At 39.8% G+C, this 11,687-nt stretch overlaps 1 protein-coding gene across 9 annotated transcripts in view; it reads left to right on the top strand.

Annotated features, from left to right (window-relative positions):
• The window catches only part of TAOK2 (TAO kinase 2), a 52,689-nt gene that overhangs the window by 885 nt on the left and 40,117 nt on the right, over positions 1 to 11,687 (top strand). For 4 of the 9 annotated variants that reach the window (XM_070727590.1, XM_070727594.1, XM_070727589.1 and 1 more), the window contains exons 1-2: positions 389 to 1,339; positions 11,374 to 11,546. In XM_070727590.1, coding sequence (XP_070583691.1) covers positions 11,415 to 11,546 — 132 coding nt within the window. In that variant the 5' untranslated portion in view covers positions 389 to 1,339; positions 11,374 to 11,414. Of the gene's footprint in view, positions 1 to 388; positions 1,340 to 11,373; positions 11,547 to 11,687 lie in introns of those variants that run through there. The other 5 variants (XM_070727591.1, XM_070727586.1, XM_070727592.1 and 2 more) reach the window with 3 other exon arrangements.

The following is an 11,687-nucleotide window of genomic DNA, read 5'->3' as shown; positions in this document are numbered from 1 at the left end:
AAGACAATCCAATGAAGCCGAGTCTTGTTCCTTCCCACTTTTACTGCGCGTGCGCCGCGCTCCATTCAGTAATGCCGTTCTTACAGTGGCTCACGGCACGCTACTCGCCCCTACTCAGTTCGCGCTACTCACCTTTTTTTTTTCCAAGAATGACCCGAGCGGGACGCATGCGCACAGAGCCCCACCAAAAAAACATTTTACGCACCAGGCTGGTTTAAGTTCGGCTTGATGTTCGTTCCTTTTATGCCCGACTTTGGCGCATGCGAGTTTTCACGGGCTCACGCCCCTGATGCATCGCGCCTGTGCGCTCTTCTTCGGCGCCCCCCCACACTTTCCCTGTACGCGTGCGCCTGACGTTTTCTCTGCCTTGGTTCCGGTCTTGCTCCTGCCTTGGGCGCCATCTTGGATTTGGGGACAACTGGAGTGAGTGAGAGGGAGGGAGCAGACGGAGGAACCCGAAGAGGCAAGAGAGGGGAGGGGGGGGCCGGATAGAGTCAGGCCCCCCACCCCCACAGCACCTTCCCCGGTAAAGGCTAACCTCCCTTTCCCAGTCTTCCATCCCCACCCGCCCCCAACCCCCTGGATCTAAAAAGACTCCCTTTGCCTTTACAGGGACCACTCCACCCCCGCCCACCTGACCTCTCGTTCCTTTTTGTTCCCACCCCTCACCCTCCCCGCCGGCTTCCCTTCAAGACCTCTTGTCAGTCTCCTCTTGCCAGGGTCTCGCAATTTCTCCTCGCCCGTTATCTGCAGGTCCTTCATAGACCTCATCTGTAAACATCTGCCGGGCAGCCGCCAACAGCTGGAAAGGGACTGCAGCATCCTATGAAGCCCATGCCGCCTTTCCCTCGCAGCCCATCCCTTGGCCTCTTGCAAAGCGAGCTGCTGGGCTGAGAGCGATTATTGTCTTCTCTCTCCTCCCCATCCCCAATTCCCCCACCCCTCCCTTTTAATTTGGGATTTCTCCCTACTCCTGAATTACAGCCATTGCAGAAGGAAGGACCCTAGACTCTTGTTTGCAATCTTTTTACAGGGCTACCTCCATCACTTGCATGTCTTCACTTCTGCAGGACAATCTTTTCCTACCCAAACAAGAGGGAAGGAAGGAGAGGCTCTGAGGTGGTGGCGGTGGTGGGGCTGTTGTACATACCCTATGCTTCCCACCCAGAGGCCTTCCCTTTGCAGGGGGAACCACTGACAGTTCCCTCTAAACCCTCTTCCTTGATTGGAGGGAGTAGGGAAAGAAGGAGGTAGTTGGGGGTACTCTCCCCCCACCCCCAATCTCTTGGAGCTGGAGCCGCAAGGGGAAGAATATCTAGGCAGCTGCGGAGGCTTACAGGTGAGACCCAAGAACGCAGATAAAGGGGAGAGTGGGGGTAGGGGGAGAAGGGTATTTTAGTGGGATGGGAAGGCCAGGGCAGGGGGTGGGTGGGAGAAAAGGAAATGTTTAGAGAACAAAAGAGATTGTATTGCACCAGTTAAGGAAAACAATCTGATTTTCTCCATGTCTGCTCTTATCTTCTCTCCCCTATAATTGTCCTTCTAAATAAGTCAGAAATCGTATTGTCTTGGTTGGGAAGATATTCTGTTTCCTCTTTATGTGTTTTTTTTCCTCCTCTTTGAAGGCTTTGCCTAAGCAAGAGACGAAGAGTTCTGTTTTCCAGAGCTTGAGGTCTGGGCCTAACATCTTCCTGCAGGGGGGAAAAGGATCCAGTTTTTCATCCCAGTCAGCCGCCCCTTAAAATTTCTCTAGGGTTCTTCGCCCTCTCAGATTTTCTTTCCTTTGAAACCTCAGGATCAGGGAATCTAGGAAATCATCTGTCTAGTCTCTTAGACTTTTTCCTCCTTGGACAACTAGGCCTTAACTCCTGTACTGATTTTAATGTATCAGAACTATTATATGCCCTTAGTTATTTCTATAATGACAGAATTTGGGAAGTTAGCATTGGTGAGGTATGTAAGACCCCTCAGCTGTTCCGCTTTATGTATGATATGTTTGGATTGCATGATTGTTCTTAATAAGGGTTTTAAATATTGTTTTTAATATTGGATTTGTATATTGTTTGTTGTGAGGCGCTCCAAGTCCTGGGAGAGGAGGGGCATACAAATCTAATAAATTAAATTAAGAGGACCCTTGGATTCCTTAAACCATTAGATTTTTTTTCTTTTTGAATGATGATGGTCATATTCATACTGCTATTTAAAGAAGCTAGTTTAATTGTGAAGAGAAATTGGGCTTAATGTATAAATTTACCATTCCCAGTCCCAAATTATTTAGCAGATAGAAGTGTATTAATAATAGGATAATATTTTTTAATAAAAAGCCAGATCCAATTCAACTTCACATTATAATCCTGTTTAGAGATAGTAGTATTTGTATGTAAGAGGATAGGACAAAACAGTTTTTCCAAAATGGAAATGGATGGTCTTTTCTCCACTGTCCTAGTAAGATAAGTGCTGGTGTCTTATGCTAACTGAAATGGGATTTGTTCAGTTATCTAGGCTTTGTGTATAATTGTGCACATATTCTCAGATGACTAGCCATTATTTCATCAAGAGCCATTGGTGAAAAATATTAGGTTTTAAGGCTTCCTTCTTTATGGATTATATTCCTTGACCCTGGAGAAATTTAGAGTTTTTTGCTCAAGAGAATTTCATGGTGTTGGGACACCGTGCTCACATTAAAGATTGCAAGGAAAGCCAGGTATAATAACAGTTTTGTCTCCTGAGGTACACCCATTAAATTTCATTTTAAATGTCTTATTTTAGGAACGATTTTGTGTATCATGTTCTTGTCAAAATGAGTAACTTTGCAAGCTATGTAAGGCTTGTGCCAGTGTAGTTACATCTATTTTAATGACAGCATTGTTTTATTGTCTAGAAAGAAACATACAATTTATAAGTCTGCTGGCTGCTGGAATCTGTTCAGATTTCTTGTCCACCAGCCTATGGTTAGCTACTTTTTTGTTATGAGTTTTGTGCATCTTTGAAAGTGAATTCTTCAGAGTTATTGACTTATCTTTGTTTTTTAATGTAGTAATTTTTGTTTTATCAGTAGCCCATCACTGTTGTTTCCCTGGAGATATTTTTATCACGTGTTCCCTTAAACAGAATATTGGCATATTGGGATGAAATAAACATGTTAGTACATTTATGCCGAAGTACAATGATTAATGCACTATGCCAATAACAGGAAATGGCCATGTTTTAATTAGTGTTTTGTCTCAATTGGAATTTATAGATTATTAATCTCTTGAAAACTAAAATTTTAAATGAAGATTTATTTATTTTAAATGAAGATTTATTGTTATCTTAAGGTCCTTGCTTGTTGAAAGAATTTCAAATCAGGGATTTGAAATTAATGCACTATGCCAATAACAGGAAATGGCCATGTTTTAATTAGTGTTTTGTCTCAATTGGAATTTATAGATTATTAATCTCTTGAAAACTAAAATTTTAAATGAAGATTTATTGTTATCTTAAGGTCCTTGCTTGTTGAAAGAATTTCAAATCAGGGATTTGGGATCCAAGGAAAGAGTAGATTTAACTATTAATATGATTTCCTGTGGGGGTTTTTTTCTTAATCTCCACCCCTGGTAGGCGGATCCAAACAAAGAGCTGGACAACTTATACTATCAGAGTTCTGATTAACTAGCTCGTAATTCTAATTTCTCTATGAATGGGATTCTATTTATTTCAAAATATATATTTAGGTTGTAAAGTCTTTTTTTTTTTGATACCTTGTGACAGAGAATTTCCTCTGGATTTTCATATTAAGAAAAACAAATGTGGAAAATTCTTATTTTTGAACCAAATGATAGTCTTGTGCCTGAGAAGAAAGCTCATCTACCCTTCTGGGTAGCAGAAGTTGAAATTTCAAAGAGCAGGATTGCTTGGGGTGTTGTGATTGGGTTCACCTCAGTTTTGCACAGCTTCCATAGAGCACTGTAAGGTGACAAATGAAAAGCATCTTTAATAAAATGGATTTCTTTATTTAGATATTGCAAATTTTAGAATCATATTTGACACCTGGATAAATAAATTACATGCTTTGTAATGTCTGAAAAAAACAGCTATGGAAACTTCACCCACTGACAGAACTTTTACATCTTTCCTCCTTTATTATAAGTTCCTTTTCAGATGTCAGTGAAAAGAGGAAGTGCTTTCCAGAATATCCAATGTTTCTCTTTATTTTTTACAATTTGAATTCCTGTTTTGGTGAGGTTCTATATTATATCCGTCTCATGACTGCAGCACATTTTCCCTTTTCAGTTTCTCACAGTGCTACATTTAAGAAATGGAGCAGTTTATCCAAAAAGCTAGTTTCCTGGCTAATGAAATAAAACAGTAGTTTGGGCATTTATTAGAATTTGAAGGATCTCACCTATCCTTTCTTAACATAGTTTTCTTACGGCTGCAGCAAAATCTCTGAAAATGACTGCAGTGTGTTCCCAAAGCATTATTTTTATCACATGCTGTTGTAGTAGAATACAACCCCTAGGGGTTGCTCCTGAGTTACCCACAGGTGCCTCAGTAGGCACTTCCTTCTTCCAATTCAGAAAGTCTTAATAATATACTGTAAATGAAGGGGGGGGGGGGCATCTCTGGCATAAAAGCTCTTTGAACCTTTGACAGAGGGGGAAAAAACCCCGGTGCAGAATAATTGGGGGAAGGAGACATCTAGGGTACAATCTTGTGTCTGCTACTGAACCTCTTGGGAATCACATTTGAATAATTATGTAGAGAATAATGTTGTAGAGGGAGCAGAAGACAGAAGCAGCAGTAACATCTAACACATGCCTCATTGGATTTTTCTGTCCCAGGGCACAATCTCAAGCATTTGATGCAGCAACCATCCTTGTTCTAAAACAGGTCTGAATCTCAAGCCCATGGAGGCCCATTGCCTAAGAATGCTAAGATCTACTGCCTTGAGTTCATGATAGCAGAAAGGTAGCGTTTGTATCTGAGAGCTATAAATAAAAGCACTTTTTTAAAAAAAAAAAATGAGATTGAAAGCAGGAGCTTTTTAACTTTTGTAATTCCAATGGAAAGCTTGCAAGAAAGCACCAAAGTAGGTATGGTACCAAAACGTGAAAGAAATAAATGAGCAGCCCTATTGAAGTTCAACTGCTATGCTGCATTATCAAGATTATTTAGAAATCTCACAGAATGAATATTTAAATTTTATTTAAATTTGAAAGGGCTTGAAGGGAGTCTATGTAAATATGCTGGTATTTCTCTTAATTGATTCAGCAGCTTAAGCCAGGGTGCCATATTATGATCAAGGATAGGTGACATCTATTATAAGAAAGATCTGCCCAGTACTATTACATTAGATCAGTCTAAGATCATTACATCCCAGGTTTTTTAATCGGCTTTTTAAAGCAATCATCATATTGGTGGCCAGTATACAAAGAACAATACGGGTGGTCCTCAACTTGTGACCATTAGTTTAGCAGCTATTTGAAGCTTACGCTTTCAATGAAAAAAATGACTTTCAACTGTTCCTCACAGTTATGACTTCACAGTGTCCTTGCAATCATGTAAACTGCAATCTAAGCACTTGGCAACCAGCTCACATTTATGTCCATTGCAGTCGGTCACTGGATCACCATTTGCCATCTTCCCAGCTGATTCCTGAGAAAGTCAATGGAAGAAGCCAGATTTGCTTAAAACTGCAGCAAAAAATATATATCATAAATTCAGGTGTGATAGTAAGCACACTGCTTAGCAGCAGAAGTTCTAGACCCAGTTGTCAGAAATTGAGGACTGCATATAGATGATTTTTGGAGAAAGCAAGCAAAAATAACTCTTGATGGATTTTTTTCAGAACTCTTATTAGTTATCTTGATTTTGTCTTTAAAGAATACAAATGTACTGCTGCTGTAGCATAGTTCTATTACAGAAACCCCCATCAAGCAACAGATGCTTGTGAGTCTGTTTTTCCTCCTTTGATTGAAGTAACTCTTTCATTTCTCCATCTCTGACATGGTTAGCTCTAACTTTTTCACAACAATACATTGGCACTTGTTTTCCACTCAATTTGTCCTAGGATTTCCATCAATTCTCCCGTTTTATCCTGCAAAGATTAACATTATCAAAATGAGCAGAATAAATCTAGAAAAATCAAGAGGTCTTTATGTATTATAATCACTGAGAGATAAATTTCCCATCTTTCACAAATTGTATTACCTAGAAACAAAGAAACCCTTCTTCTGGAGTGGAGAAGGATATGGAACCATTACAAATGTGTACAGTACACTTTTGTTTCTTTGTCTTGCACAAATGGACTTCTTTATTCTACTCATCATGTGTGTCACAATTTCCAGCCACAATTGATGAGATCCTCTCTACCAGTGTTTCTAAACCTTATAATATGTGTCTATGGAGATTCTCAATCATCCAGGTCATGGTTGTCCCAAAGGTGCTTTTTCAAGAGGCAACTGGACTTTCTGGTTTTTTCTTTGAAGACGTTTTGCTTGTCTTGCAAAAAGCTTCGCTAGCTCTCAAGAGCTGAACAAGTTTCTTGAATGAGAAGTGAAACGTCTTCAAAGAAAAACCAGAAGTCTAATTGCCTCTTGAAAAAGCACTTTTGGGACTTAACAATATGTGGACTTCAGATCACAGAATTTCCCAGCCAGATTGCAAAACACTGCTCTTTATTGCCCAAATACTTAAGGGGTTTCAGTACCTGCAGTCTTGCCATTCTTCAAATTTCTGACGTTGGAAAGCTTTGAGGATCCATTTCCTTACCTAAGAACTAATTCCTTATAGTCCATCTACTCTTGTGAGAATCTTACCCAACTATTTATTTATTCATCAGATTTCTATTGTGTTGCAATCCTAAAAAGACTTTATCAGTGGCTTACAATAACAAACACGATAATCTAAATAAAACTGTGTAAATCTTCAAACAATACAAATATCTAGCCTCAAAAGCCCTCCACAAAAGGTCGGTTTTCCAACTTTCCAGAGGGCAAATAATGTTGGAGATAAATACATCTAACCAAATGCCATTCCAGAAAACAGCCTTAATTTTCAATTTTTTTTTTAATTGGGATGACAATCAAATGCTTCTCCTGGCACAAGTGACCTGGTGGGGAGAGGGGATCATGTAAGTAAAACCTGGCATTTATAGATGCCAACCAGCACTTTAAATTGTACCTGGAAGGTGGCCGTATGTTGGAGTAATGTAACCAGATGGTGGTTAGTATGACAATATGAGACACTCTGGTCCTTCTGTCCCAAGTAAGGTTGCAATTGGCATGGAAACCAAAGCTGAGGAAAGGCCCACTCAGCCCAACTTCCGACTGCTGATCCAGCGAGAATCTCAAGTCCAGGAGCACCCCCAGGTCACAAACCTGCTCTTTCTAGGAAAGTCAAATTCATCTAGAAACAAAACAAGGGACCCAGGACAAGAGCCTTCTCTGTGGCGGCCCCGTCCCTCTGGAACCAGCTCCCCCCAGATATCAGGGTTGCCCCCACCCTCCTTGCCTTTCGCAAGCTCCTTAAAACCACCTCTGTCGTCAGGCATGGGGAATTGAAATTTCCCTCCCCCCTAGGCTTATAGAATTTATACATGGTATGCTTGTATGTATGAGTGGTTCTTTAAATTGGGGTTTTTTAGATTGTCTTTTAATATTAGATTTGTTTACATTGTCTTTTTATATTGTTGTTAGCCACCCCGAGTCTTCGGAGAGGGGCGGCATACAAATCAAATTAATGAATGAATGAATGAATAAATAAATAAATAAATAAAGGGATGCGGATAGTGAGGTGGGCAACATATACGTGTAATAAATAAAGATAAATAAAAGTGCAAACATTAGCTCTGTATTGCTAGAGTTCAATTTAAATCTATTCTATCCCATTTAGAGAATCAAAAATCTCCCAGGACATTGGGACAAGACTGCCCGGGGTCACAATGTATAGTTGAGTATCATCAAAATATTGTTGATATCAGACCCTGAATCATCAGATGAGCTGCTGCAGCAGCTTAATGCAGATGTTGAAGACCCATATTTTTCTGATTATGGGTGCCCAGTTCACCGAAAACTTTGCCTACTCTATAAATAGATGAAACACATGAGCCAAAATAATATGCTTTAAAAACAGCATGCATGGCTTTGTCAGTAACTTTGTCTAAAGAGAAGGTCTAAATGGCATGAAATCGCTCTGAATTCTTGGAAATATAGTGTTCCAATACAGCTGATAAAATGATTCAATTCAGTTCAAAGTGGTGTGTTTTTTTAAAAACGAAACAAAACATTTTTTTAGGATCCATGACTTACATACAAGCCTCCATGTCAAATGAATGGGTGAAATGTTCTCTGCTTTTGTTGCCTCTGCCAAAAAGCAAGTTCATGTTTAAGTGATTAATCTGTGTGCTCCTTTGGTAGGAGATATACTGTTTGTGAAATTGCTGTTCTAAAAGTAAACTCCAGATGATTCCCTATTACAGGCCCCCCTAACCTTATATCCCTAATTTGAAATTTAAACTCCATGGGCCTGCCTTAAATTTCGGCCACTTTGATACAGCCAGGCAGCAACCGCCACAACAGGAATCCTTCCACATGCTTTCTTGCCAGAAGTATCGCTTGGCCTTTTTTCCTTTAGATTGTTCCCAGGGAAGCAACTGAACAATGCGAGGATTTCCTCTGACCAGCATAACCCGCCTGCAAACTGCTGATTTCCTTATTTTTCATTGCAGCCCTCTGGAGCCAGTCCAGTAACCACTGCCCATTCCAGAAAGTGAACAGGACAGACTGTGTAGTTGTTTCAAAATTTAAAGTTGCAGCAAGGCTATGGATCTTAGTTTTCAGCTCACCTCAGTTGCAACTCAGTCAAGGGGAAAGCTTGGTATGTGAAACCTCCTCTCCAGGTGGCTGTGCTTGCCAACACAGTAAATCTATTTCTACAGGCCAGATCTGTTGAGAATTTTATCTGCGTTGAAATCTGGGTGCTTCATGCATTCAACGGTCATAGCAGCAGTAGGGGATAGGCAGCCTGTAGACAGTTTATTCTGGTAATGAAAAGAGACCTTTGTTACCTGTAAAGTTTATTGGTTATTCCTGTTCTGATGCTCTCCTGTACCGTGAAGGTTGCAACAAGCTGGTTTCTGGGAAGCTTTGGATCCTGGTAACTTGTGCTGAAGATTAACTTCTATGGATTTTTCTGAGGAGCAAATGAGGAAAATGCTGGATTTCTTGGAGTGTAATTAACTAGAGAGGAGCTGATATTTATGGATTAAGATTAAGATACTGGATTCTGAATTGTGATTGAACCATCCTTAATGGAAGGGAAACACAGTCAAAGATACTCACGAAGATATTTTGAATGACCAGACGTGAAAGATACCAATTCTGTGGCATTCAAGGCTGTAACTGCAATCCTTGTTATTAATGTCAGCTACTGGCAAGCAAGTTCTCTTGCACATGAATCTTTGCCAGGCTTCTTCTGTTGGGAATCTTAAATTCTTGGGAATCTTAAATTCTTCACTATTGGACTGAGAACAAAAGGAATAGTCTGCTTGGTAGGATACACATTTTCCTCTTGCTTTTTGGAGTGAGGCTCATTTTCTTCCCAAATGGTTATTTTATGATTGGACTAAATATTCTTTTATATTTTAACATTTATTCCATCGTGTTTCAGAGGCTCAAAGTATCAGTTTTTAAATGTATATCTTTAACCTTTTAAAGGGCTCACTTTAGAAATGTTGTGTAAAATAGCTTTTAGACAGAATGTGCCTACCAAAGGCTTTAATCTGTAAATTTCTAGATTTCCCAAAATAGTTATTGGTGATGTTGGGTGGAAATTGTAGTCCAGTGCACCTGGAGGGAACCTTTTTGGGGCAATTTGCTATATAGTGGAAGATGGAAAAAGAGTCCAGAAAAATTACCCTTTTCAAAAAGAACATTTACAGAGAATGAGAATTTGGGGGGGAGGGGATTGTCATCTGATACAGCTGTTCCCACATGTTCCAGAAATATTACACACTTGCAGGATCCATTCAAGGTTGGTCACCGGGACCAGGGGTTTAGTCTTCTGAGCTTTTGGACTTGTGCTGGAGTCCATCCTCAGGGAATTCATTAAACGTTTCATTAGTGAGAAGTTCCCTGAGGATTGTCCCTAATACAAATCCGAAAACTCAGAAGACTAAACCTCTTATCCCAGTGACCGACCCAGAATGGATTCTGCAATATTATCCTGGGACATATATATTTGCCTTTATTCTTGAGTTACAAACTTTTTCCTCTGACTCCTTACATTCTTGGTATCTGCTTAATAGTATGTAATATTTCATGTGCATGCATATAATGTTCATAAAAGTTAAGACCTGGGTGACATTATGCAATAATGAAGACATTGATGTACCTGTATGAGGGTTATACATAAATAGCCAACTTTCATACTCAATGCATTCTCTGTAAATGACTCAGTTGTCTGCTTTCCCAGCTAATAAATACCAAGGCCCATGAAATTTTGTTCAAGGATCTACAGATCCCTTGGTCTTATGTTCCTCTAATTCCTTTTAATCCCTTATAGCCAGCTTCTTCATTTTACATAAGGAGGAGTTGCTTAACAGCAGCAGAGTAGTCATAGTGGACAAAAAGACATGGTAATATTGAACTAGACTCAGTTAACATAACGTTCAGTTAAAAATAGAACTGAAAATATTTAGCAAGCCCTCTACTCCAAGGGCTCGTACATTTTTTAAAATAGAGAACTATGTCATTTTCTTCACCTCTCCTTTCAATAAAGATAGGCAGAGAAAGTAATGCAAATAACAAATCTGGTAAACTGAGTAGGTGAGAATATTATTACTTGAATGGAAATCTCTGCCCATTGCAATATGAAGGTGGGACACACAAGACTGAAGCATAAGACACTTTACCAGAGAGAGAAAATGAAAAGAAACAATGGAGATTATTTTAGTGATCAAAAAATGTAGGGGCAAATCTGATGTTTGGGTCTATGGAAAATGGATATAGCTTTACCAAGAATTCCTGGATTTTCATAGAAAGAATAAAGCATCAACATATTTTGAGTTTGAGCTAGAAAAGTGGGGAATGTAAGAGATAAGTAAAATTGATATTGGTACTTCAGTATCTTAATTACTGGTTGAATGCTGTCACATAAATAGCAAAAGCCCAATTTGAACAAGCGAAGTCTCTTCTACCTTCTGTATCATGGCAGGATCCATCAGTTTTCATGTGTTTTATGCCCTTTCTTCTAGCAAGGATCTCAGGATTTGCTTTGCTTCAACAAGACAGCAGCATCAGATATCATTGAATTACATTGTTATAAATAAGACTCAATTAACTTCTTGATACCCAGCTGGTCCATTTTGCTACTATTTGTTTCCCACTTTAGGAGAACAGCAGCAGTGAAGTCCAGCCTCATCCACGGCCGCCATGCCGTCTAATGCCCGGGCTGGCAGTTTGAAGGACCCTGAAGTGGCTGAACTGTTCTTCAAGGATGACCCTGAGAAGCTCTTTGTTGACCTGCGGGAGATTGGTCATGGCAGTTTTGGAGCTGTTTACTTTGTGAGTGCCAAAGGAGTGTTAATGCTCATGCCCAAGCCTTGCTAAGATCATTTAACACAACTCTTTCGCATCTGCCTTACTTCTAGTAGAACCAGTTTTGCTTCTGATTCCCATCCCAATCAGGAGGCCCCTGCCATTGAA

Source organism: Erythrolamprus reginae, chromosome Z (assembly GCF_031021105.1).
Source record: "Erythrolamprus reginae isolate rEryReg1 chromosome Z, rEryReg1.hap1, whole genome shotgun sequence".
Lineage (NCBI taxonomy): Eukaryota > Metazoa > Chordata > Lepidosauria > Squamata > Dipsadidae > Erythrolamprus > Erythrolamprus reginae.
The sequence above is the reverse complement of the archived record's forward strand: the minus strand, read 5'-3'. Positions and strand labels throughout refer to the sequence as shown.